Source organism: Centropristis striata, chromosome 20 (assembly GCF_030273125.1).
Source record: "Centropristis striata isolate RG_2023a ecotype Rhode Island chromosome 20, C.striata_1.0, whole genome shotgun sequence".
NCBI classification, from domain to species: Eukaryota; Metazoa; Chordata; class Actinopteri; order Perciformes; family Serranidae; genus Centropristis; species Centropristis striata.
Window position 1 is genome coordinate 4,067,589 of NC_081536.1, and position 26,982 is coordinate 4,094,570.

The window sequence follows — 26,982 nt, forward strand, 5'->3', positions numbered from 1 at the left end:
ATTAAGGGAACTTTCTATTTTTTTTTAAGTAAAACTGTTTTAAAAATGGTATTTAAAAAGTTTCTTAACATCATATATGTATATAATGTTAAAAATTACACTGAATTCTTGGTAAAAAAAAACAACACAAAAAATACACATCATATTGCTGAATGTAAGATTAAGACAATTTCTATTTTTTTTAAAGTAAAACTTTCAATTTAATGTGAATTACCGTCATATTAAATTAAGGAAAATAAAAAACTTTAGTTATTCTATAATTATATTTTTTTAAATATAGATATTTAATGTATATTATCTGTATTTTTTAAAGAAATTATCAGTAAAATAACTTACAGTTGTTTACTGTTATTTGATGGTGTGCTTAGTCATTATATCAACGTTAGCAATGATTTTTATTTAACATGCTGTACATACTTTCACAACAGTTTTCCATACAAACGCTGTGCTTCATAAATAAAGTTAACTGGGATTTCAACACAACATAATTCAACATAACTGCATGATGTGTGCAGTATCTCGTCTTTAGATCAACAAACATTTGCAGTCGTTTAAAAATGACTTACCAGCTGATTATCATTGACTGTTCACACTGAAGTCATCAAGGCTGATGAGCAAAGCGGTTCATTTGAGGTGATAGTGCACCAGGTGTAGTGATTAAAACCGACCACCAGGTGGAGCTGTTCTCTCTGCTGAGATTAGAGAAAAGCTGTGTGTTCTTCAGAGAACCTGAAGGCCCAGCTGGGACTTCCCGCCAAATTAAACTGCGCCAAATCACACTGACCGAAACCAAAAGTGAATCCGTGCAGGATGTTTCAACAATGGAGTCAAACATTCCTAAGTTTATCAGCTGCCAAGAAACTTTTAGCAAAAATGTTTGCACACTCATGTTTTTTAAGGCAACTGAACCCCCCGTGATAAACAATTTATGGCTGTTTACAAGAATAATAATCCTATTTATGCCTGGATTTTTTATTTTCATAAGTTTACTTTAAGTGATACTCAACTCAACTCAACTTTATTTGTAAAGCACTTTAAAACAACCAAAGCCACAACAAAGTGCTGTACATAGACAAACAGAACAAGAGACAATAAAATAAATAAAACAGGAATAAATACTAAAATAAATACATTCATTGCTTTTTAAAAAACAATTTAAAAAACAATAAATAAAAAAAATAAAATAAAAGCACATACATTCATCACTTGAGACATTAAAACAATATACATATTAATATTAAAGTTTTTGCCCTTTTTAATGGAAATGTTGTCAAATCTTACTATAAATACTATAGGGGACTAGCTATTTTAAAGTTCGGGCCCTTCCATTCCTCTATGCAGAAACTCTTAATTTATTATAAGGATGCATAAATTGTCAGTGGGGTGATACATTCCTTCAAAAAATGAAAAAAAAAATCAATCATTGTTTTGATAAAAAAATGTGACCCAGTAATAATGTTCCAAGTTGTGAAGCGATTTCTTATAATAGCTGGTGTTTCTCTTTTTCTTTTGTGAGTATAATGTCACAACTGATGCATTTATATTAGTTGCATTTGCTTTGAAAGCAAATAACGGGTCATTGATAATATTTTGAGGGAACGAAACGATGTTCACAAATAATGTCACAGCCTGCAGTTTTCTATCAGCTTTTGTGTGCATGTGAAAAAAATGCATACATGTATCTGAAATTAGTGAATGTGTAAGTAGCTGTTGAAATGTTTTTGCATATGTGGGAAAAAATGTACACACATATTAATGACACGTGTAAAAGAGCCTTTTCCTGGAGAAATGTTTTTTGCACACACTAAAGTTTTTGCAGCTGTAGAGATATTTAGTGTGTGTGTGTGTGTGTGTGTGTGTGTGTGTGTGTGTGTGTGTGTGTGTGTGTGTGTGTGTGTGTGTGTAATTATAAATATGTGCAGGAATATTTTTTTTAGTGAGGTTTCACCAAGTCTAAAAGATGGACATATATTTTAATTACATGTACACAAAATATTGCTATAGCTGCAAAAATGTATTACACATTTACAATCTCCAGATACGTCCATGCATTTCTGCACAAGCACACAAAAGGTGATATACAACTGCTGACTGTGAAAATATTTGTCAACATTATTTCACAGCCTCAAAATATAATTGACCATTATTATAATTATATACATTTTTCTTATATATTATAGAATTTAATAATATAATATTAATATAATATAATTATTATAATTATGTTATAATTGACCATTTCTGAACTGATTTTAATGTGTGACCATTGTTGTTGATTTTAATTGTTTGTTTTTATCTTTAACTGCATTTTAACCGTTTTAACTGTAAAGCGTCTTTGTGTACCCTGAAAAGCTCTATACATTACTTAATTATTATTATTATTATTTGCTTCCATAATTTCAAGAATATCTGCATTTATTGATTAAAGTACAATTTGTTTACAAAATGTTTATACACAGCTGGCAAATAAACTAATTAGCCTTTGTTGTCCTTTTAAATTTTCACCATGGCAAGATTATTTATCATATCCGTATGTATCAGTAAAGATGAACTATATATTACTTTTACATGTAAAATTATCATGATTGTTAATAACTTTTACTCCATATTTTTTTTCACCAGAAATGATTAGGAAAATACTGAAAATACTTGCTTTGATATGATTTTCCCATTAAACAATCAGTGTCATTATACATTAAATGACCAGCTATAATAGAATAGAATAGAATAGAATAGAATAGAATAGAATAGAATAAAATAGCTTAATTTGTCAATGCATAACGAAGTTAAGTGCAGCAGTATACAAATATGTGCTATGTTAAAACATATGGTATAAGACATAAATAAAACAGAGTTTAAAAAAAACATGGAGAAATTAAAAAAACAACAATAAATAGCGCATACATCCACATACATAAATGATTTATCTAGTCCTCAAAACAGTGCAAACATTTAAAGTTACAGTTTACATGTGCGGGGTAAACATACAGGTCATTAAAGTCATCACAGGCTAACAAATATAGCCATTATTAGCTCACATACATTAGGCCGACGTGGTCTCTCACTAAAGTAAAACTGTAGCTTCCATGCTACGCACTTTCACTATACTTATCTTGCCCCATGTCCTATTTTAAGACTCCGAGCCCACCTTGTGTGACAGGTGTGGGTGCCATGTTGCAGCTCGGTGGTGTTTTTTATTTTTAGAAACTATTGGAACTAAATATTATTAAAGCAACATGGTGCAATACAAGACAAGACACCAACAAAACGCCGCCAGGGGGTTTCAACAATACAGAGGCAAGCTTTCATACAAAACATTGTAAAGTGAACATAAATTCAAAGTTTTTATAGCTTTAATGTTGGAAGATTTCTTAATAGACTTAATATATTGTTTGGTTTCATTTTCAAAGACAAGAAAGAGAGGTTTTTGATTAACGTAATGACATTTATTGATAATTTCACTCAAAAAGGCTATATAGATATGGTAACACTTTATTTTGAAGGTGTCTACATAAGAGTCACACAAGCCTGTGTGTGTCATGCATGGCATGACAAGTATCATGAGCATTAATGTTACTTCAAAGTGTCATTAATGTTCATGACACATCCCATGTCATGTTTATGACACGCTCATGTCACTCTTATGTAGACACCTTCAAAATAAAGTGTTACCATATCTTGCTTAAGTCACAAAGGCATGTTAAAAAAATGCCTAAGTCACATTTTATTTTGACTTAGGCATAATAAATCCACTTAAGTCACACACTTGACATAGGCCATTATCTTAAAGGGGTAAAATCACATGATCTGATCAACTGAGGACGTAGGTGATTTTTTTTTTTTTTTTCAAAATATTTTTATAGTCAATTTTCAGAGTGACAAATAACATACATAGACAAATAATAAAGATAATAATAAAAGGCAAATAAATAAAAATGAGATACAGACTATGACATATCAAAACAAAGTATACACAATATAATGTCAGTGTTGAATGTCCACTTAAGTGTATCAAATGTCACAATAGGTACATTTCAAGGACATACGATAATAATAATAATAGTAATAATAATAAATAAAATAGAAATATAGGTGAATAAATAAATGAGACAAAAAAATAAAATAACAAAACTTGACAAATACCATAACATACCAAAACAAATTACAAACAAAGAGGCACAGTATAATGATGTAGGTGATTTTACCATAGGTGGCCCGCGGCATGAGGAGATGATTTAGGCAAAAAAAAAAAAATTTGACAAAAAATGACAATTATATTATTATTATTTTAACAGTGTGACGATATGGAGTTGATACAGCGCGGCGGTGTTAACCCTATAAAACCTGAACCATGAAATAATTGCCAGAAAATTATATTTTTTAAAAACTTGAGTATTTATTGAACCTGCTGACAAAAAAAATATCAATTTGCATATATGAATTCTAATTTGTATCATATTTTATACAAATCAGGTCTTCCTGTGCAATTTGTTGCTCACAGTTTGTTTTTCTCGAACTAACAAAAACATAAAACCCTAACATTTTTATCCTATCAAGACTTTCCTTTTAACATTTTCCTCAAATATGCAAAAAAAAACATAATTTATCTGCTGATATGAAGTTTTCACCCAGCAATGAACCTGTCTATCATTTTTGATACATCTGGTATTTTTGTGCAATTTGTTTCTCAGTTGTTTTTTTTAAATCTCCAACACATGAATACAAAATATATCACACTGATGATGTATAGGTCTCAAAAACTTGTGTATCTAATATGATACACTTGGCTTTATAGCAGGGGTGTCAAACTCTGGCCCGCGGGCCAAATTTGGCCCGCAGTGTAATTTTATTTGGCCCGCAAGGCAACACCAAATTATAATATTATTATTGTACTATAAAAGCTGACCTGCCGGTATTATACGCGCATTTACCGCTAATACTAGATTTATTATTATTTTATTTTTAAATGTATTAACCTGTTGAAAAACTTTATTTTGATATTTAAATCAGAAGGATGCAAATAGAAAAGAGGCATACGATTTTTATTTAATTTTTATTTAATAAATTAATGACATTGATGTGTTTTTTATTTGAAATTTGATTTTGCATGTCTGCACTATTTAGTTATATATTGTATGTTTATAAGCGTTGCTGGTTCCATATTTAATGTTAAAGCAAAACATGTTTGGTATATATTGAAAGGTTTATTTGTTCAATGTTGGCCCGCGATTTTATTCAAGTTTAAAATTTTGGCCCATTGTGTATTTGAGTTTGACACCCCTGCTTTATAGGGTTAAGCTCCGCAGCTTCGGGCCTCGGCGGTCACGTGGTTCGCGGCCTGGTGAAGGAGGTGCCTGGTTGGGCTGCACGCAGACAAATGCCGCTACATGTGTAGTTTTTGAAAAAAAAAAAAAAAAGTCCGAACAGCTATTAAACGCGTGTCAGGTGCTCGAATCCAAAAAAAAAAAACCCTGCGCGTTTTGTAAAATGTATTAGACATGTGTCGTGTTTCGGGATCGCGCGCTGATCCGTGATCTTGTATGTAAGAAGTGCTTCCGGTTCAGTGGGAAGGTTTGAACCACATCTATCTATCTAATGGTGGAGCTGCTCTCTGGAAAGTGACCATTGTTGTAATCAGGTCGAGGCTGTTATCATTTACACTTGCTGACTTTCTTAGTTTTTTTACGGGTTTACAACAGAAAAACAGTGCAAGCTTCCTAAGAGTGTCATGAAAGAAATGTCAAGGTAAGTCGTGCATGTGGCACATTTCCCATGTGTGAATGTTTTTGTCCGCGTTTTAGAGAGTCCTTAAAGAATAGGCTACATGCTAATAGGCTACATGCTAACTATGGTTAGCTAACTGTCACAACAACCAAACAAGGCCTGCAGCCACCGCTAGCTAGCTAGCTAGCTTGTTTGTTTGTTGTTGGTAACTATGGTGTTAATACGCCTAACAAAATGGTCAGATTTCGTTTGTTTTTGCTGGAGAAAAATGTCCACTCTTACATTTGTATATAACCGGAAAGCGAGTCATTTAGTTAAACCAATTCTTCCGTAGCAGCCAGCTAAGCTAACGTTCGCTAACTTGCTAAATTAGCTAATTTGTTAGCCTGTTTGTAGCCTCTATGCTAGCTGTCGTTCAGCTACAACAGTAACTTAGTTGGCTCATTTTTAAACACGTTTCTGCCATTTTTGGTCAAAACACTTTTCAAATTTGTAGCTGTACACAACTATGGTGTCATTAATATGTATGTTTAGGTATTATACATTAAGCACATTGCTGTCGGAGCATGTACCGTTAGCGTGTTTACTTTACTATAGTTCTCGTTAAACCAATGAAGTCCAGGAGATTTTGGTTCAAATCTGTCAACTTCCTCTGCATTCATTTCTGTCTCTGTTTAGCATCTTTCTGTCTGTCCTTACATCACATGCATGGCTCCTTTTTCTCTACACAAACTTGGCTATCAGTCAGATTTTTCATTTTATTTTAATTAAAGTATAACGCTGCCAGGAACCCAAAATACAAACAAAAGACACAGGTGTCTATGGAAATACTTTTTTTTCTTTTTCTTTTTTTTTTTTACCATTTATACACACAAAAACAGCAGAAACAATAATAAATAGTAAAACTACAAAACTGCCTATTTGCATGTAAATTAAAAAATAGTAATATTTTTCATTGTAGAAAGAAAATTCACATTTTAAAAATGGTCTAGAAACATAAATGGCACAATGTGAAAGCTCCTATGATTGCACTTTCAACTGGCTTTCTCAGCTTTTCTACATATCATATATAAATAAAGTAATTACTGTAAATTAAACGTGTATTTTAAATAAATTAGGGAGAGAAACACAAACTTGTTAAGCATAACATTTGACTGGCTGATAATTGTCTTCGCCTTATCGTGGTAATCTTGTTTGTTATTTGAGAGAATGTTTGAGAAACTATGACAAATTAATGTAGTAACATAAGGTTTTGTGTAGTTTAGTTTATCATAAAGATCCCCATTAGTTGCAGCAAAGCCACATCTATTCTTCCTGGGGTCCCACAGTATCAAATATACAGTTGAAAACACAAAACAAACATTATAAAAATTAAAAACAAAAAAAAACAACAAGTGAGCGATATGCTCCACCTAACAAAACAAAAACAGAGTGTTTACACTTCTTAACTGTGCTTCATTCATTCTTCGTTATATTGATTATTCACATACTAATCCATATTACATACATTTCTACATATCATATATGTATACATCATTACACAATCTACTAACACATAATACATATCATATTGTGTATACATTCCTTTTACAGCATATACAGTATAATAACAGACATCATATCTATAGAAATATACTACATACATATAAATACACCATGTTTTCTTACTTTGATAAATACTGTTCTATTAATATTTTGAATTGCTTTATGTTAGTGGTGAGTTTGATATTTTTAGGCAGTGAATTCCATTCTTTCATACCTCTATACAGAACCGTGTGCTTGATGGCATTAGATCTTGCTTTAGGTAATGTAAAAATTCTGACAGCTGCATGTCTGGTGATATATTTATGACTCTGTGCACTAAAAGCGAGGTTTTTAAACAGTCGTAGCTGTCATTTCATGTATTGCGCCTTGTTCTCATGTCGTGTTCCCTCGCAGCACCATGCCTGGTGGGCAGCAGCAGCCTCAGAAACACTATGGTATCACCTCTGCCATTAGCCTTGCACCCCCACGAGAAATAGACCACCAGTACACCAAGAAGCTCTGTGATGCTATGAAACCTTTTGGGGTGTTTGAAGATGAAGAGGAACTGAACCATAGGTGAGGAAAAGAAAGTATAATTAACATCCATAACACCGCCGCAGGGCTTTTTGATGCATACCTTTAACTGCAGCAATCACAGCGACACTGAAAAGGGTGCATGGAAACATGAATTATTATAATGCAATACACTAACACTTTTCTGTTGGTCTCAACAAAAATGTGAATTTCTTAGCATCTGAAATGCAGCGTTATTGTAAGGCTCATCTACTGCACTTTATGTTCACATGTATCTAAATATATATGCCTTGACTTTTCAATGTGCATATCTACGTCCGCTATGTTAGTGAAAGGTCTGGATTGTGAGTGAGGCACCCACTAAATGTTGTGTCTCCTTTCAGACTTGCAGTTCTTGGAAAGTTGAATAACTTTGTTAAAGAATGGATCGCAGAGATCAGCGAATTAAAGGTGGGTTCTGTTGTGTTGATTGCCTTCTAAGTTAAATCTGTGATTTATGATGTATTATGGAGTCATAAATGGTGGCTACACTGTAAAACCCAACTTGTTGTTTCAACTTAAATATTTGAGTGTCTATGCTGCAAAATAATTTTATGTTAAGACAGCAAAGACAATCGAGTTAACTCAATTGAATCTTGCTATTTGACTCAATATTCTAGGTTAAAATGACTTTTGCACAAATCTTTGTTGTATTGAAAAAGAAAAATTAGTTATGATAACAAACATGCAACATTGGGTTTTACAGTGTACCAATTCAGAGACATCAACGTTATCTTTTGTTGTGCCATAAAGAGGAACAAAAATGTCCTACTGTTTCACTGTTTGTGATTTTCTCCTTTACAGAACCTCCCACCGTCAGCTATAAGCTGTGTTGGGGGCAAGATTTTTACATTTGGTTCATACAGACTTGGAGTGCACACAAAAGGTATGTCTAGTCATCAAATCACTATTTTATATTGGGAAGTTGTCTGACATCAGACTTTAATGTGTACACCTGTCACATGTACTTCACTATATTAGAAGGAGAGAAGAGAGGTAAAGGTACTGCAGCATTAATCCAACACAGCACTCGACCTTGTCAAAGCAGACATAGCTTGTTGTTTTTGAAAGCTCAGTTCATGCTGCCCACAATAAAGCACAAGGCTGGCATTGTCATATTCCTCTGCTTTTGAGAGTGTGTTTGAAAAGACTAGTTTTGGGGTCTGAAAGCTGTATAACATTGTCTTTCTATAGACCAAAGGCATTAGTGTGAATGTGGTCAGTGCATCCCTGTTCTAAACAAAAACACAACAATTGAAATCCAAAGATAAAAATGTTTTTAAAAATATAAACACACAACAACACTGCTGCATTACATTCCTATAAATCAGTTGAGCCTTTCGAGCAAGTCAGCTGCCGAGAAGAGCAAACAAAATGAGCAGCAGCTAAAGTTTCAGCTCGCAATATTTACAAGGACAGCAACTGTAGGTCAGCATAGTGAGCTGAACGTTTTGTGTTTCGGGGGGGGGGGTACCTTTCCTGGAGTACCTTTCTGCTGGAGATAAAAGAGAAGTCTATACAAATTCTGTCAAAACAGAACCTTTTAAACAAATCCCTGAAGTGTTTTTCATTTTAACCTACTGTTTTACAGGGTTCACTACAGGTCACCAGTGTCTTGAAAAACCAGCTCTGTGTTTTTTGAAAAACAAATAGTCAAACAAAATAAAGAGAATATTCAGAAGTTGCTCCAGCTCACTTCAGCTGCTGTATTTGCCACACTTCGTCTTTTATCATATGAACTCTATTAACCCTCAACACAGCATCTTTGTTATCAACCACTTAACCTGCTGTGCAACACAGATTACTCTGCTAAAAGTGTTTGTGTCTTCCAGGAGCTGATATTGACGCCTTATGTGTGGCTCCACGGCATGTAGAGAGAAGTGACTTTTTCCAATCTTTCTTTGAAAAAGTCAAACTGCACGAAGAGATCAAAGACCTGAGGGTAAGTTTCTGTGGCCATTACTCAATTAGGAAGCCCCCGTTTCATCCCTGATCTTGTAAAATCACTGTTGAGTCAAAGGTTTTTCAGTAAAATGGATACAAGAGCAATAGAGTGCTGACATCGCTGCTCCTTGATGAGAAAACACTCTTGGAGCAGAGTGCAAACCAAAAGAAAAGAAAAATTAGTTTTACTGATTGATAAATAAGAAAGTTCATAGTTGGAGAGCTGGCATATCTGCAGTATTTTGAAAAGCCCCTTTTGTTCACAAGTGACGGGGACAGTGCCTCGTTTGATTCAATACAAGCTGTTAAAGGAAAGCTCTTTAATTAATTAAGTCTAACAAGCAAAACCTGACAATCAGCTCACTGTCGAGATGTGCGGTGAGTTTGTCTGAGCATATCTGATCTCGTCCTAATGCCCTTGCAATATTTATTCTGTGAACAAGACATGCTGCTGCTGTTGTTTTTCCATTTCTCCTTGTCTGACAATACTTTGTTGTTGTTTTTCTAGAGATACTAGTCTGATTTTCCAACTTACACCTGCTGTACACTTGGTGTAAAAGTTACATCCAGGTGCACACCATCCAGGTTTTAAGTCTAAATGGTACACTAGTCGTAATCTAGAGGTGATCGTAACTTTTTTTTTTTTTTTTTACCAATATTTTATTCATTTTTAAACAGACACAAAACAGAGAACATACATGACAGCACAGGCAATTAAATACTTCACATAGACTGAATAATATATAGAAAGAGAGGCAAAAATAAACTAAAATGAAATAAAAAACAAATAAAATAAAGATACAGGTAAAAGTAAAACAAACACAAGAATAGCACGACTATAATGGACCTTACAAGGAAAGTTCTAAGAGAGTTTACTCTTTTAACATTATACATGGAATGGGGACTGTACAGTCATATCAATAAAACAAAATCAACACGTGGGAAAGAGCATTAGGGAGATATAGAGATGCAAGGCGGTTCAAGAAGGGAGCCCACAACTTATCAAAATAACTCTCGTTCCCCTTTAAAACTGAGCTCAAACGCTCCATCGGCAGAACTTTAAATATCTCTCCATACCACTGGTTAACAGATGGAGGTCTGGGCTTGATCCACTGAAATAAAATGCATGTAACTTTTAATTTTAAATCAGATGTTACATTTTATTCTGTGTAATATTGCGTATGCCTAGCTGGTGCACTCTGCTCCGGGAGAGCTCACAGCATTGGGAATGCAGAACAATATCTTTCCTCATAGAGAGAAGAGTTATATTGTAGCAACTCTTGGCAAAGAGCAACACCCAGGAGCATTGCCTGTGGTGATGTTAGGTCTGCTGCTAATGTTCCCTAGGTGTGTGTCCTCAATCAATATGCATGATGAAAAAGTGTGCAGTGTTTGCAGTGATGCTAAATTATATTTAAATAGATTTAATCAAAGCAGCTGCTGTTGTTAAAGTGTTTACTTGCAGTTTAATAAAACTAAATTCCTATACCTCCTAATACTTAGTGATGGTACACTTTTATTGCTGGATAAATGTTACTGATGCTGCCACTAAGAGGTTGATGATGATGATTAAGATTAACTTGAATATTAAAACCTTGGTCTCCAAACACATCCATAGGTGACACTCACATTCTACACTATGCTCATGTTTTCTGAATTCAAGCCTACTGTCAGTGAAATCTGTCAACAGCTGTCTGAAAACATTTTCAAAGCATTGTTGTGACATTCACAAAGAGTAGAAGCTCTGTGTTCTTGACTTTGATTCTCACCTGTTCATTATAATGTCAGCCAGCTTCCTGACTTGGCCTTGTTTTGGGATGTGTTGGTGATATTGTCTCTTTCGGTTCTTTATCCAGGCTGTCGAGGACGCCTTTGTACCAGTGATAAAATTCAAATTTGATGGAATAGAGGTAAGTTACTTTGAGATCCAGGTGATGTGTGTGTTGTCGTTATTGTCATGTTAAAAAAATGGCGGGTTTACACAGTGTGTTCCATGTCACACTAGTGACAATTAAATTAAACTAATCAGTGGTGTTCAGTGTTTTAACTCTAACTTGTTTTTATCGGCTCAGCTTGCTGCCAAAAATAAGTTGTCACAAAACAATATTGTTATTTCAAGAAGGCAGCAATATACTGCCAATCCAGTTCCCAAATGGTTGGGACCTTATGTTAATTTCAGCATTGTTTTTTTTTCATGATATTTCAACTCAGGACCTGTGAAAAAATACTTAAGCACTGTGCCCAAGTCTTGTATTTTATTTGGAAAATTCATGCTGTTTTCATGGCATCATGTTGGCTTAAATATTAGTAACATTCGTGTTTAAACAATCACGTAAAAAGTAAATATTGTAGGTACTATCCACAACTTTTGCCATTGGGAAAACCAGTAAAGAGCGAGTCTGTAAGTAGAGCTGTGATGTGTCCGGCAGTGAAAATGTGTCCGTTTTCTGATTCTCTCTGTGCAGATTGATCTGCTTTTTGCCAGACTGGCCTTACAGTCCATTCCAGACAACTTGGACCTAAGAGGAGACTCCATCCTGAGAAACTTGGACATTCGGTGTATCCGCAGCCTGAACGGTACGATATATGGCCTTTTATTGGCTTGTATTCATACAGCGAATGAAGGGATGATATTGACTTGAGGCCTGATGCTAAAGCTGGTGGGAGATAGAATAGTACAAGAGTAGAATAAACGTATAGTGCTTCACATTTGCTGCAGCTAGTTGTGGTAGGTATATGAATCTAGAAGTTTTTCAATCTAAACCCTAAGAAACTGTTGAAGTAGTAATGTGCAGATTGACTGTAGGTGTTTAGGTTTCTCATGTTTTATCTTGCAGGCTGTCGAGTGACGGATGAAATTCTGTACCTGGTGCCAAACAAAGAAAACTTCAGACTGACACTGAGAGCCATCAAACTGTGGGCAAAACGTAAGTGGATTCAAATCTACCATATTCAGTAGTTGTCACAATTTATGAGCTAATGTATCAAATATATAAATGCTCTTAACCCATAAGAACCCAGACCCAGTTAACCATAAAGGAAAGTTATGGGGGATATATCACAGACCAAGTGAACCACGCAGAACATATTTATGATGTGGGGTTTTTTTGGTCATTCTGTGTCTTTTTTTTTTGTAATTTTGTTGGTTTTTGTGTCTTTTTTAAGTAATTTAGTTTTATTCTGTAATTTTGTGTCTTTTTTTGGTCATTTTGTGTCTTTTTTTAAGTAATTTTGTGTTTTTTCAGTCATTTTGTGTCTTTTTTTTGGTCATTTTGTGTCTCTTTTTTTAGTAATTTTGTGTCTTTTTTTTGTGTCTTTTTTAAGTAATTTAGTTTTTTTCTGTCATTTTGTGTCCTTTTTTTTTTAGTAATTTTGTGTCTTTTTTGGTCATTTTGTGTCTTTTTAAGTCATTTTGTCTGTCTTTTTTGTGTCTTTTTTAAGTAATTTAGATTTTTTGGTCATTTTGATACTGCCTCCAGCGGCCCCCAGGTAATTTGAGTTTGAGACCCCTGTTATAGAATATTTAAAGTGTTCGTTACATGGGTGTCACCGTGGGTTCTTATGGGTTAAAAAGTGACGGCAACAAATTTGTGTGTAAAAGATATTGACCTCCGACAGGTGTTGTCCTGGTTGGTGTATCCTTGACAAACTGACGAGTTGCTCATGTTTTGGTTAACACAGATATTTTTAAAGAGGTCTAATTTTATTACTGTCTGCCTGCAGGCCGTGGCATCTACTCCAACATGCTGGGGTTCCTGGGTGGAGTGTCATGGGCCATGTTGGTGGCCAGGACCTGCCAGCTCTACCCGAACGCTGTGGCTGCTACACTGGTCCACAAGTTCTTTTTGGTGTTTTCCAAATGGTGAGTATTTAATAACGCCCTCCTGACAGGCCTGCCAGCCTGCACAATAAAACCGTTTCAGATGATCCAGAACGCGGCGGCGCGCCTGGTCTACAACCAGCCACAAAGATCACATGTCACACCGCTGCTCATTGAGCTCCACTGGCTACCTGTTGCAGCCCAAAGCATCAAATTCAAATCTCTAACGGTCTACAAAGTTGTCTCCGGTACTGCTCCTACCTACCTGAACGCCCTGATTCAGACATACACTACTGGTCAAAAGTTTTAGAACACTTTTCCAGAATTTAATTGAAAATGATGCAGTTTAATGTCTCAGTCTACTCTGAAATTAATGCACATTTGCAACATTTAACATTCTTTATTGAGCATGATAGTGTTTTGAAAATAAAAAAAAGATTCAAAATCACATTTTATGTTGAACTAAAGGACTAAAAAAAGACACAAAATGACTTAAAAAAGACACAAAATGACTTACAAAGACATGAAAAGAATTAAAAAATGGACAAAACAGCCCAAGACTCCATAGAGTTAAGTTGTTAACCCATTTCTTGTTCCCTGAAAAAGGCCTACTTGTATAATTCTGAAATGTACATTATTTTTCAGTTTTGGTTAAGCTTACCTTTTTTTATTTACCTCTGGCAGTTCACCACTTACCTTTGGACCCTTTCAAGCTGTTCATTTGACTTGAACTGCTTGAATTTCAATAAAAAATGCAAAAATTGGGGTGTTCTAAAACTTTTGACCGGTAGTGTATGCTACCTCACGACCGTTGCGCTCTTCCAATGAACGGCGCCTGGCTCTGCCCCCCGTTGGTCCAACGCAATCCAGACTCTTTGCATTTCTTGTTCCCCGCTGGTGGAACACACTACCAGTTCCAACCAGAGCAGGAGCGTCCCTCTCTACCTTTTTAAAAAAAAAAAAAAAAAAAAAAATCCTGAAGACCTTCAGAGAGCATCTTCTTCCTAGCACCACACGATAATTCTACTCCTTAACCCATTGAGGCCTGAAAAATCGCTGGGCGATTTTAAAATAAGCCTCTAATTTTCTGGAAATTCTGGAAAAATTCTGGGGGAAAAAGTGTCAACTCTTCTACTAAATAATAGATTTTTCAGCCTCTGTAGCAGATAGAAATGAAATTCAAAAAGCTATTTGAGAGCTTATACAAATACTACAAAACGACATATCCGCTTTCCAGGCTTCAATGGGTTAAAGAATTGTCACTTGCACTTATTGATGCACTAATTATTATTGCACTATACCTTGATTGTTTAATTTTACTCTTCCTGTAAGTCGCTCTGGATAAAAGCGTCTGCTAAATGACTAAATGTAAATGTATTTGTATTTAGCTTGCAATTCAAACAACATCATGTGTGTCCCGTTCCACTTGATGGCAGTATTTCACCGCCTCTGTCATCTCCATCATACAGGGAGTGGCCAAATCCTGTGCTATTGAAACAGCCTGAGGACAGTAATCTGAATCTACCTGTGTGGGATCCTAGAGTGAGTATGACCCCGGTGTTTTATTTCCATGTGTTAATGATGTTGTTATGCCTCCATCTGGACAGAGTTGCTTTGCTAAATGTTGAGTTTGTTGGTGTTTGAAGAACAGAGTGTAGGTTCATTTATTTTCTCTTATTTCATGTCTCCTCGTTCCTCTGTCCTCACGTGACCCGGAAAATTGATCGGGTCCTCTATCATGAGTTCCAGTTGTCTTTACTCTGCCCCGAGGAGGCTTCCCACAGCAGCTTGGAGCAAGGAAGACTTCCTACGTGGACGTCTTTTATCAGACATATACACCCCCTCAGTAAAAATGCAAAAACAGATCTGGCATTTGAATTTAAATCCCACAGTTACAACACTACAGTCAAAAAGCGTGTGTGGGCAGCTGAATGACAGTAAATATTGTAAAGGACACCTTTACTCACTCTTCTTCCAGGCTACCCATTTGATTCTTCATTCCCTGGTCTGGACTTTGATATTTGTTTTTTCACTTTTACTGTTTTTCATAACAATACCATCAATTAACTTAACACCGAACTAATTGGTCTATAGCCTTTAATTGAAAACATTCCAGCTGCTGTAACTGCTGTGTCATGTTTGTTGTGTCCCTTCAGCAATAAACACATTTTAATTATCTATTGGTGTCGTTTCCAAATAAAATTTTATAATTTCCCAAATGTTTAGGTTATTTTTTACAATAGGACATGTTCATAATGTAGACAACTAACAGAGAAAATGTAATGCAGGAACACAACAATGCATGATAAAGGCTTAGCTGCTGGCAGAAATCACTTAATAGTCGTGTGAAGTTGGTGTCCAACTGCTCTTCAGAATATTCTGTAAAAAAAAAAATTAAAAAAAACTTTGGTAAGGTTTTATCCTCATATAGTTCCCTTTTTTTTAAAAACATGGTCATAGTTATCAAAAGGCTGGCATCTGATATAAAACAGATTAACAAAGCATGCTATAAGCTTGACCTGTACACAGTTTAGATAGCTTATGCATGTTTTGTCAAGCAGTTGATATAAACTCTCATTGTGCATGTGATATTTTAAACTGTGTTTTGGCGCACTGGGGAATATTAAAATTAAATGGTGAATTTTGGATCGTGCGGCACATCTTTCTAAATTCTACTGAAAGCGAAGGGAGTAAATCTCTGTGGTGATGGAGCCGTGCAGCCTTCACGTGATGCTTTGTTACCTGAGAGGAACAAATGCAAATGAGGGAAACCTGAATAAAGTTAGGTGGATTGGGATGTACCGTGTGTGCGTGGGATATGTGCCCTTTGGTTGTTATGATGGCTTTCAGTGTGTGGGTGTGATGTTGCCTTGTGGGTGGAGTGTTGGTGAAGGTTGTGATTCCTGCAGCGAAAAAAAACAATCTTGGTCCCTGTGCCGTGTTTTCAGGTGAACCCATCGGACAGATACCACCTGATGCCCATCATCACCCCTGCCTATCCCCAGCAGAACTCCACCTACAACGTCTCCACGTCAACACGCACCATCATGAGCGAGGAGTTCAAATACGGTAATGCAACACAAAGTTTAACTTTTGTAATGGAGTGGAAACTGTAGGTTTCTGTTCCTCCTGAGTTGCAAAACCTGTTAAATTCCTATGCCTGATATGTCTTTGTCTCACATGAACAGGTCTCAGCGTCACAGATGAGATTCTTCAGGGAAAAGCAGAATGGTCCAAACTCTTTGAGCCACCCAACTTTTTCCAAAAGTACAAGTAAGTGTAAGGATTGATGGATGGAACAATTTATTTGTTGAATAAAATAGGGCTGGGCGGGTTGTGGGTATTACGAGTTATACCGATATATTTTAGAAAGAGATATGTAGTTGAGACCAAGGTTATTATAGTTAACGAAAACTAACGAAATAACGAAAACTCAAATTGAAAAAAGATTTTCGTTAACTGAAATAAAAATAAAAACTAGAGTTTTTAAAAAAACGATAACTAACTGAAACTGTATTGCGTGGTTACAAAACTAACTAAAATTATAGTGAAAATGTCCTTAGTTTTAGTTTTTGTCAACTTTTTTCATTCATAATTCAGTGTTTCTATTTGAACATGCAACACATGATAAATATGTTTACTGAGACTGGGGTGTTTACACTAGAACCAAAATTCAAAACATCCAGAACTGTAAGAGTTAATAACCTTATTGGGGCTGAGATGATAAACCAAAGGAAATAAAGGCAAAATTTATTATGACCTCTTTGAATCTGGCACCCAACACATACCCATAACAAAAAAACAAAAACTAATAAAAACTAAACTAAAACTAAGCATTTTCAAAAAATAAAAAATAAACTAAAACTAGAAAACTCACTCTAAAAACTTACTAAAACTAACTGAATTTGAAAACAAAAATTCACAACGAAATTAAAACTAAAACTAATGAAAAATCCAAAACTATTATAACCTTGGTTGAGACAATACCGCCATACCATTATATTACATCTTTTGATGTTGCCTTAACTTATGACCACTATGTTTGCTCCTCTATGCACACTAGCAGTTCCTAAGGAGAGAAAAAACAGTGGTACTGTAATTTGGAGGTATTTTGAATTTCAGATGAGCATCTGAATCTGAAATTGCTTCAAAAGGTGGAAGGTTTTGAATTTGAAGCTGATTTCTTGTGACGTTGAGTTAGCACTAAACACATTGCACATTTTGTTTAAAATACCTATATATACAGTACAGGCCAAAAGTTTGGACACACCTTCTCATTCAATGCGTTTCCTTTATTTTCATGACTATTTACATTGTAGATTCATCAAAACTATTAATGAACACATGTGGAATTATGTACTTCACAAAAAAGTGTGAAATAACTGAAAACATGTCTTATATTCTAGTAAGCAAAGGGTGGTTACTTTGAGGAATCTAAAATACAAGACATGTTTTCAGTTATTTCACACTTTTTTTGTTAAGTACATAATTCCATATGTGTTAATTTATAGTTTTGATGAATCTACAATGTAAATAGTCATGAAAATAAAGAAAACACATTGAATGAGAAGGTGTGTGTCCAAACTTTTGGCCTGTACTGTATATGTATGTGTGTGTGTGTGTGTGTATGTATATATATATATATTCCGCCTAAAAATACCAGGATATGAGTTGTGGTCCATATCGCCCAGCCCTTGAATAAAACAGAGCTGTTTTTTTAACATGCAGGTTGTTTGTATTTCTTTGTGAAAGTAGTTTAGCATTATGTAAAGTTATGTGGAAATATGTTGCTGTTGTGTGACATTAACAGTGTTGGCAGGCCTATAGGTATTCGTGCAATTGAAACTTAAACCGGATGATGCCAGTATGTTTTTTTTCCGACCAACTTATTGTTTTCACTTTTTGAGTCTGGGCAGGTTTGACTCATTCTGCTGTGGTCAGTAGAGTTTGGTCGACTCATTTTGTTTATGAAAGTTCCTCCCACACAAGTACCACAACTGAGTTTTCTGCCATGTTCTGTTGGTGCTGCTGTTTCAACACTGGAGCCACGTTACCTGAGCACTCTTGTGATTGGTTGTTGTTCATTTTCCACTGTGGAGCACATTGAATCCAAGAGCTGTGATGATCACAGTGTGAAGTACTGGTCAACGGATAGGGGTTTATCCCCAATTTTATTTCTTTTTTTGCATCTGATAAGAAACACAGGAATTGAACATTAATTATTACATTGATTATTGTCTGTATTGTTTGTTTGTATAAGTCGATCTGCATGCTGTATGCAGTGTGCTTATTCCTAATTTAGAAAAATGCATAAACTACATAAGTGTTTACAGGTAATCAAAAAAAAAAACTTTGAAAAATTATTAAATAAACCCTTATGAATGGGCGGGAAATGGAGCTTTATTGCACTTGACAACAGTATTTAATGGCTGATGGCGGCAGCATCTTCGTTTCTGAGTGTGAAAATTTGTAAACCTGCATAACTAATAATAAAGCTATGTTAGTGAAGTGGCCTCACGTGGTGTTTTCAAACTTAATTCTACAGCCACACAGACAAGCGACCTGCTGATGTGTCTCTAGACATTTTTTTTTATAAAGCCACTGGCCAATGCTGATGATCTCAAAATGACATTTATTAGAAAAAAAGTGTTTCTTTGCATTTAAATTTTCATTTACAATGTATAATTTGTATTCTTCAATTGTAAATTTGTGCAGCTTATTTACAGCATATAAAAAATGTCAACTAAAATATGCTTCATAGTTTACTAAAGTCTCCGGCCTGGTGCCTTAACCTCTGAATTTGGCCAGCATGAAGTCTAGTTTTGAGTTTCTCTAGAGATTTTTCTTCAATGTCCAGCCCCTCATTTGCATCTCGCTGACATTCTGACAAAATCATATTAATAAATGCTCAATATGACCTATTGATAATGCTGGTAGCCTGTTTAGTTTACACTTTAATGCTCAAATTAAGGTTTGGGGCTCCATTCAGACATTTTTTCTCTATTTAGGGCAACAGTGGCACTTCTGTGAGTAAAAGTTGCTGACCCCTGGTATAGAGGGAGGTTATCATGCATTTGTATTGTCTTGGAGCTGCTTTTCATCATAAATACTCACAATGCTGCTAGTCGCTGTATACACATTTGATGAGTCATGGAAAGAGTCTGTTGTGTTTAGCTTCTCAACATCTTGGCTGATTTTCTGCTCTGTGCTGCAGGCATTACATCGTTCTGACTGCCAGTGCCTCTACAGAAGAAAACCACCTAGAATGGTAAGTTTCAGTCGGTACTGAGTGAAACTTTACTGCAGTACTGTGAAGATAAGTTACTCTGTGACACCTCTGTGAATAAATCCTGATGTCTTCCTCAGGATCGGTCTGGTGGAGTCAAAGATCCGCGTTCTGGTGGGAAACCTGGAGAGGAACGAGTACATCACCCTGGCTCACGTCAACCCCCAGTCATTCCCGGGGTCCAAGGAGAACCGCAACGAGTGAGTTCAGTTTTATCTCTGATTGATTGATTGATTGATTGTCTTTATTTCGAACATGCAGCCAATAAAAAAAAAAAACAAGTTTAAATATTAATAGATGAATAAATAAAAAACAAAACAAAAAAGCAAAAAAAATGAAAAAAAACAGACACTTTCTGCAAGCTCGAAAGGGGGTAGGAAGAAGTAAAAAAAACGTATCTAGTCCTACCCCTTAACGCAGCTATTCTCAACCTTGGGGTCGGGACCCCAATTGGAGTCGCGAGATCATTTCTGGGGGTCGCCAAATCATTTTGGAAGTCAGCTCTGTCTCCACTGTGTTAAAGTGTTCATGTGTTTTAGTCTTTTTGGTCACTTTGTCTTTTTTTGGTCATTTTGTGTCTTTTTTGGTCGTTTTGTTTCCTTTTTTTGGTCATTTTGTGTCTTTTTTTTAGTCATTTTGTGTCTTTTTTTTTGGTCATTTTGTTTCTTTTTTGGGTAATTTTGTGTCTTTTTTTGGTCATTTTGTGTCTTTTTTTGGTCATTTTGTGTCTTTTTTGGTCATTTTGTGTCTTTTATTGGTCATTTTTGTGTCTTTTCTGGTCATTTTGTGTCTTTTTTGCTCATTTTGTGTCTTTTTGATCATTTTGTGGTCAATTTGTGTCTTTTTGGTCATTTTGTTTCCTTTTTTTGGTCATTTTGTTCCTTTTTTTGGGTGATCTGAACTGTGTGTGTGAGATTCTGTTCAGTGAGTGGGGGTCGCGGACAATATGCATGTTAAATTGGGGGTCGCGACTTAAAAAGGTTGAGAACTACTGCCTTAACGGGTCAGTATATACAAATATGAATAATCGATATAGTCACATACAAATATTATAAATAATTATATATATACATATACTATAAACAATTTATACTATACTATACTATACACATATCTCTAAATACAGACAGCATGCTGAGAAAGTTTTGGATTAGTGAAGGCAAATCCTGTTAATCAAAACAGCTTTTGATTTTGTCCTTGAGTAATTGGAACATGTTTGTGACTCATGATGTGTGAATAAGTCTGAAGTCTTTAATGAATCAGGTCTTGCCACTGGTTATTAATCAGACACACAGCATTAGTTGAATGCAGCTTTTAGAGTAAGTGCGTATGCTTTCCTAGCACATTGATTCGCTCCAGCGTCACAAGCATGTTCAGTACTGTGGTCTGGGATCAGCATGAAAGAAACATGACTAACCGTTGGTCTTTGTGTGCTCCTGGAACAGAAACGACTTTGTGTCCATGTGGTTCATCGGGATCATCTTTAAGAAAGTGGAGAATGCAGAAAGTGTGAACATCGACCTGACGTATGACATCCAGTCCTTCACAGACACCGGTAGGTCCCAACATGTCAATAAATACATTTTTTTGTTTTTTTTTGGTTTGTTTTTTTCTTTTTCTTCTTCTCTTTCTTTTCCTTAACCCATTGAGGCCTGAAAAATCGCTGGGCGATTTTAAAATAAGCTTCTAATTTTCTGGAAATTCTGGAGAAAAAAAGTGTGAACTCTTCTACTAAATAATAGATTTTTCAGCCTCTGTAGCAGATAGAAATGAAATTCAAAAAGTATTTGAGAGCTTATACAAATACTACAAAACGACGTAAACACTTTACAGGCTTCAATGGGTTAATGAAACAATTCATTGAATAAGCAAACAATTAAAAATGAATATCTTATTTACTTATTTATTTATTCTTTTGGCATTGCCTCTTGTAAAAAAAAATGCATAAATGTGGCAGGATGAATTGAATATGTGATGAAGCTGTTAATATTTGTAATTTCATAAGCTGCAATAAAGTAATAAAAATATATATATATATATCAATAAATATCGATGATGGTCCTGGAACAACTTAGTCAAACATTTAACTTAGAATAGGCTACAGCACAGAACATTTTCCATTGTACTGATAGACTGAAAGCATATAAAATTGCGATTAAGATTATCTTCATTTGTTTTCTCACATTAAATTAATGTATTCAGAAACAACTTGTATTGGTTTGCTTTCTTGACTAACAGTCTCAAATGTTGCCACGGTCTTCTAATCTCATGAAATTTAACTTTTTTTTGGCTAGAAGGAAAATACACACACACCTTCTCTGATATGTCCAAATATTTCCTTTTGTTACTCAGAATAGGGCTAATACCACATTGCTTTCATTCTATTTCGTATCGACAATATGCCTTTTGTCATTAAATACCAAGTTCAGGACCAAAGAAGTTAATCTCATGAGCTCAGTGAGATATTAAGCATGCAACATGCTTCTACCAAGATCTAATTATGCTGGTGATTGTTTGTGATGTTGCACGTCGTAGAGACATGCAGGAAAATCACTACATTACACATATTTGGGGCTTGTGTGAGTTGTTTTTTGAGATGCGTGAATACAGCATGTGTTGCAGAGGTGAAAATGAGCGGGAAAATAAAGATTTGTACCGTATTGTTTACATTTCTTTTTGTGAAAAGGGATTTTATAAAAGTACCACTCCGAAAGTGATGTCAGAGTCAAAGTAACAGTGCTGCTATAAAAAAAGATTTGGAATAATGTGCATCCCTAATTAGGAACAAATCAGATTTTTTTTATTTATTTTTTTGGTAAATTGAAATCTACTCCTAACTGGTATGAATATTGTGAGATGTTTAACATGTAAAGATCTTTAACAGAAGTGTCTGTATGAAAATGGTTTGCAAAGGCAACCTGCAGGAATAACCTTAGCACATTGATTGATTGATTGATTTTATTTGACCATTCTTGATATAAAAAATATGAAACAGCAACCTGTGTCATACGTAATATAAATAGATAAAAAATAGTCAGGGATGACACAATAAAGCCCAAAGGCTTATTTCCATTGTGGTCCCTAATGACCCATCCTGGTTCATAAAGTCAGACAATAGACATACAACATGGTTTCCTAAAAAAAACCAGAATAAAATACCTAATGAAGTTTAATTTACGCAGGATAAAAATACAATGTACCATATGTGCAAAGCAGCAGAGACTTCACTTTCTCTTCAGGAACAGACGGAACAAACAGTTGCAGGTTTAAAAATGCAAATGTTAGTATACCATAAAACATAACATGATAATGACTGAAAACAATTATCAGTGTAGTCAAAAGTTCAAGTTCCAAAATATCAGAATGTAAGAATAACCAGCAATCGGTTGGACGATGGTTGAGAAGAAAGTAAAAGATGTTTACACATTCATGTCAACAGCCAATGAACCTCACCATGCCTTATTGTTGTCTGCAGTGTACAGACAAGCCAACAACATCAACATGCTGAAGGACGGGATGAAGATCGAAGCGACGCATGTGAAGAAGAAGCAGCTCCATCAGTACCTTCCTCCTGAACTGGTGCAGAAGAAGAAGAGGGTGAGATATCTCCCTGTGCACGCTGGGACCCAAGTCCTTATCATTTAAAAACATTTCATGCTTAATAACTGAATATTTTTCCTCTTTGTCCATTGTTTTTTTTTCTTCTGCAGAGCATAGCTGAGTTAAACCGTAGCTCTAACGGGGGAAGCTCTAAGCGGATCTCTCTGGACAGCAGCCACCTGGACAGCTCCAGAGACACAGACTCAGGGACTCCCTTTAGCTCCCCACCCACCAAGACCTGCAAACCTGCCTCTGACACAGATGATGGGTATGATACACCTCCACATTTATAGGGCAGTTCACGTTCAGTTGTATCTTTTCAATTCAATTCAATTCAACTTTATTTATAGAGCGCATTTCATGCACAAGGCAGACTCAATGTGCTTCACAATACACATAATTACAGTTTTAAAAAAAACAACAACAAAAAACACAGAAAAATCAAACAAAAATCGATTACAAATTAACTGAAGAGTGCAGGTAGACAAGCTATTCCATATTCACCACATATACACTTACTTACTCACACATGTGCACCCACTCCCACAACCACACATGCACACAATTCAACCAAATGCTGTAGAGAAAAGATAGGTTTTTAATCTGTTTTTAAAAAAATCTTTGTACCTTTTTTTTAAAAAAACATATCATTAGCCTCATGTTAACGGGAAGCTGTTTTTATTCCTGTATAAGAAGCCAGTTATTTGTCTCATCTTAATGGCAAAGTTCATTTAAAAATTGAATTTGTCATCAAGCCAGATTCCAAGATGTTTATATTCTGTAACCACTTCTATGTCTGAACCATTTTTGGTTTGTAAATGCAGGTTATTCTGTGTAATATTTCTGGTCCTAGAGAATAGCATAAATTTAGTTTTGTTTACATAAAGTATACGATGCTGAGGGAATGCTTTTTCTTTTGGTGTTTTGCAGCGTCAGCCCACCCAAGCAGCTTTTCCTGGAGAGTCCTCCAGCACCCAGCGCTGCAGCCGCTGCTACAGAACAAGGCATGTCCATCCCCGTCATTGGCTCTCGTGAGTCTGTTTTCCAGTGATTATCACACTGAAATTGTCCTAAGTTGAGAGAAGTAATTTTTCTCTCTGGGATAGGTTGTTCAATATTTAATTATTGCATACAGAGTCTTATCAGTAATCAACAGTCTTTTTTTAACTAGCCAACATAATGGTAAACACCAAGTATCTAAATCTAGAGTACACTATTCTGACCTGTAGTCTGATTGAATGAGTATATCTGATATACAGTCATGGAAAAAAATATTAGACCACCTTTTTTCTTCAATTTCTTGTTCATTTTAATGCCTGGTACAACTAAAGACTAAACAAATATATTGATAACAACAAAAATGGCTCATAAGAGTTTAATTTCAGAGCTGATATCTAGACATTTTCCATGGTTTTCTTGATAATAACCAAAATCATTAACAAGAAAACCATGTAAAATGTCTAGATATCAGCTCTTAAATTAAACTCTTATGAGCTATTTTTGTTGTTATCATTATATTTGTCCAAACAAATGTACCTTTAGTTGTACCAGGCATTAAAATAAACAATTAATTTTTTTTTTATTACTTTATTGCAGGTTATGAAATTACAAATATTAACAGCTTCATCACATATTCAATTCATCCTGCCACATTTATGCATTTTTTTTTTTACAAGAGGCAATGCCAAAAGAATAAATAAGTAAATAAGATATTCATTTTTAATTGTTTGCTTATTCAATGAATTGTTTCATGCAAAAATAAACAATAATGTAAAAAAAAACTAAAAAAAAAAATTCAAAAAAATAAAAAATGATGTTTTCCATGACTGTAGACTACAACATCAATGAGACTAAATAAATAGTTTATTAAATCTACCATCTTAGACGCTCCTTAGCTAAGTCCTGGATAAATCATCCTGATCTAACTCCTTCATGTCTGTCTCTCTAACTCTACAGAGCCCGTGGTTAAAGCGAAGCCTGCTTCCCCACCAGCCAGCAGTTCTGTCTCCCCCGTGCCGAGCGTGGAGGTGCAGCCCAACGCCGCCAGCAGCCCCAAAGAGGAGCCCAACGGCCTGGAGGACTCCGTCAACGGAGCTCCTGCCAAGAGACCACACTCGCCGACACAAGAGGACCTGGCCAAGAGGCACAAAGAGGCGGAGGTGAAGAGGCGGGACAGGAGTGTGCATGTACAGTACAGGCCAAAAAGTTTGGACACACACCTTCTCATTCAATGCGTTTTTCTTTATTTTCATGACTAGATTCTCACTGAAGGCATCAAAACTATGAATGAACATATGGAATTATGTGTATTTACACTTTATGTATTATAAAAAAGTGTGAAATAACTGAAAACATGTCTTGTATTTTAGATTCCTCAAAGTAACCACCCTTTGCTTACTAGAATATAAGACATGTTTTCAGTTATTTCACACTTTTTTTGGTAAGTACATAATTCCACATGTGTTCATTAATAGTTTTGATGAATTTACAATGTCAATAGTCATGAAAATAATGGAAACGCATTGAATGAGAAGGTGTGTCCAAACTTTTGGCCTGTACTGTATATTTACTGTATATTTAAACTAAATGACAGATTTTAGTTTGTAACACTGTCCTGTTTCTGCTGCAGGTGGTGTCCAATGATGACTCTACATTTAAAGAGCCGTATCCACCATCCTCTGACTCCCCACATGGAGATGGACCCAATATTGTAGGTGTTATTTACTATTTACTGGCTGTTTTTATTACCTTTCAGACATTTCAAGCCTCTGTAACGTCTTCACCTGCAATCTGAATGCACCAAGATATGACTTTATTTATCCCGCAGTGGGGAAATGTAATCGTCACAGCAGCTCAAGATACAGATACATAGATATAGAAGACAGAATATAAACAATAAGACATATAAATACATTACATACACATTATATACATACATTTCTGCTATTTCTCATTATTATTAATATATCTTTTTTGTGTTTGTTGGTTTTACTGGAAGTACTTTGCATTTTACAGATATTGCACATTGGAAAAAAATATATTTTAGCATGTTAAAAAGGTTTAATAAGTTGTTGCATATAGGAGTAGTATGAACATCAATGAATAAATATATTTCAATATATGCAGAGATATACACAATATAGGTTAAGTGTATAAGTATAAAAGATTGCTGATTGTAAACAAACAAATATTCAGTATGAATGTCCGGCACAGCTCTTTACGGCAGAATATCTGGATTTTTTTGGGGAAACGCAGTCTAAAAAGGGGCGACTAGCTGTTCAATCCCCGACTAAACACAATTAACTATTTGTCACCTTCTGTCTCTTCACCATTAGACCCCACTTTCTGGATCAAAGGCTAAGCCCATTCCAACCATTGATACCTCAAGAACACAGGTAACGTCTACTTTGAAAACAGTCTCCAATTACAATTGGAAAATGTAACATTTACTAGTCCTGAAGATCCAATTTGTATATAATTTTATTTTTACTCTGTCTGTGTAGCATTAACA

The 26,982-nt window shown here is 35.2% G+C and overlaps 1 protein-coding gene across 3 annotated transcripts in view; it reads left to right on the forward strand.

The window, feature by feature from the left end:
* The first annotated feature begins 5,373 nt into the window (after positions 1–5,373).
* Positions 5,374–26,982, forward strand: part of papolg (poly(A) polymerase gamma) — a 28,725-nt gene continuing 7,116 nt past the window's right edge. The window contains exons 1-22 of one of the 3 annotated variants that reach the window (XM_059323955.1): positions 5,374–5,673; positions 5,724–5,745; positions 7,663–7,824; positions 8,166–8,232; positions 8,626–8,707; positions 9,654–9,763; positions 11,622–11,675; positions 12,231–12,342; positions 12,603–12,692; positions 13,489–13,627; positions 15,055–15,127; positions 16,534–16,654; positions 16,774–16,858; positions 19,800–19,853; positions 19,952–20,071; positions 21,317–21,426; positions 23,347–23,468; positions 23,582–23,739; positions 24,402–24,502; positions 25,428–25,630; positions 26,101–26,181; positions 26,807–26,866. In XM_059323955.1, coding sequence (XP_059179938.1) covers positions 5,729–5,745; positions 7,663–7,824; positions 8,166–8,232; positions 8,626–8,707; positions 9,654–9,763; positions 11,622–11,675; positions 12,231–12,342; positions 12,603–12,692; positions 13,489–13,627; positions 15,055–15,127; positions 16,534–16,654; positions 16,774–16,858; positions 19,800–19,853; positions 19,952–20,071; positions 21,317–21,426; positions 23,347–23,468; positions 23,582–23,739; positions 24,402–24,502; positions 25,428–25,630; positions 26,101–26,181; positions 26,807–26,866 — 2,121 coding nt within the window. In that variant the 5' untranslated portion in view covers positions 5,374–5,673; positions 5,724–5,728. Of the gene's footprint in view, positions 5,746–7,662; positions 7,825–8,165; positions 8,233–8,625; positions 8,708–9,653; positions 9,764–11,621; positions 11,676–12,230; positions 12,343–12,602; positions 12,693–13,488; positions 13,628–15,054; positions 15,128–15,334; positions 15,782–16,533; positions 16,655–16,773; positions 16,859–19,799; positions 19,854–19,951; positions 20,072–21,316; positions 21,427–23,346; positions 23,469–23,581; positions 23,740–24,401; positions 24,503–25,427; positions 25,631–26,100; positions 26,182–26,806; positions 26,867–26,982 lie in introns of those variants that run through there. The other 2 variants (XM_059323956.1, XM_059323957.1) reach the window with 2 other exon arrangements.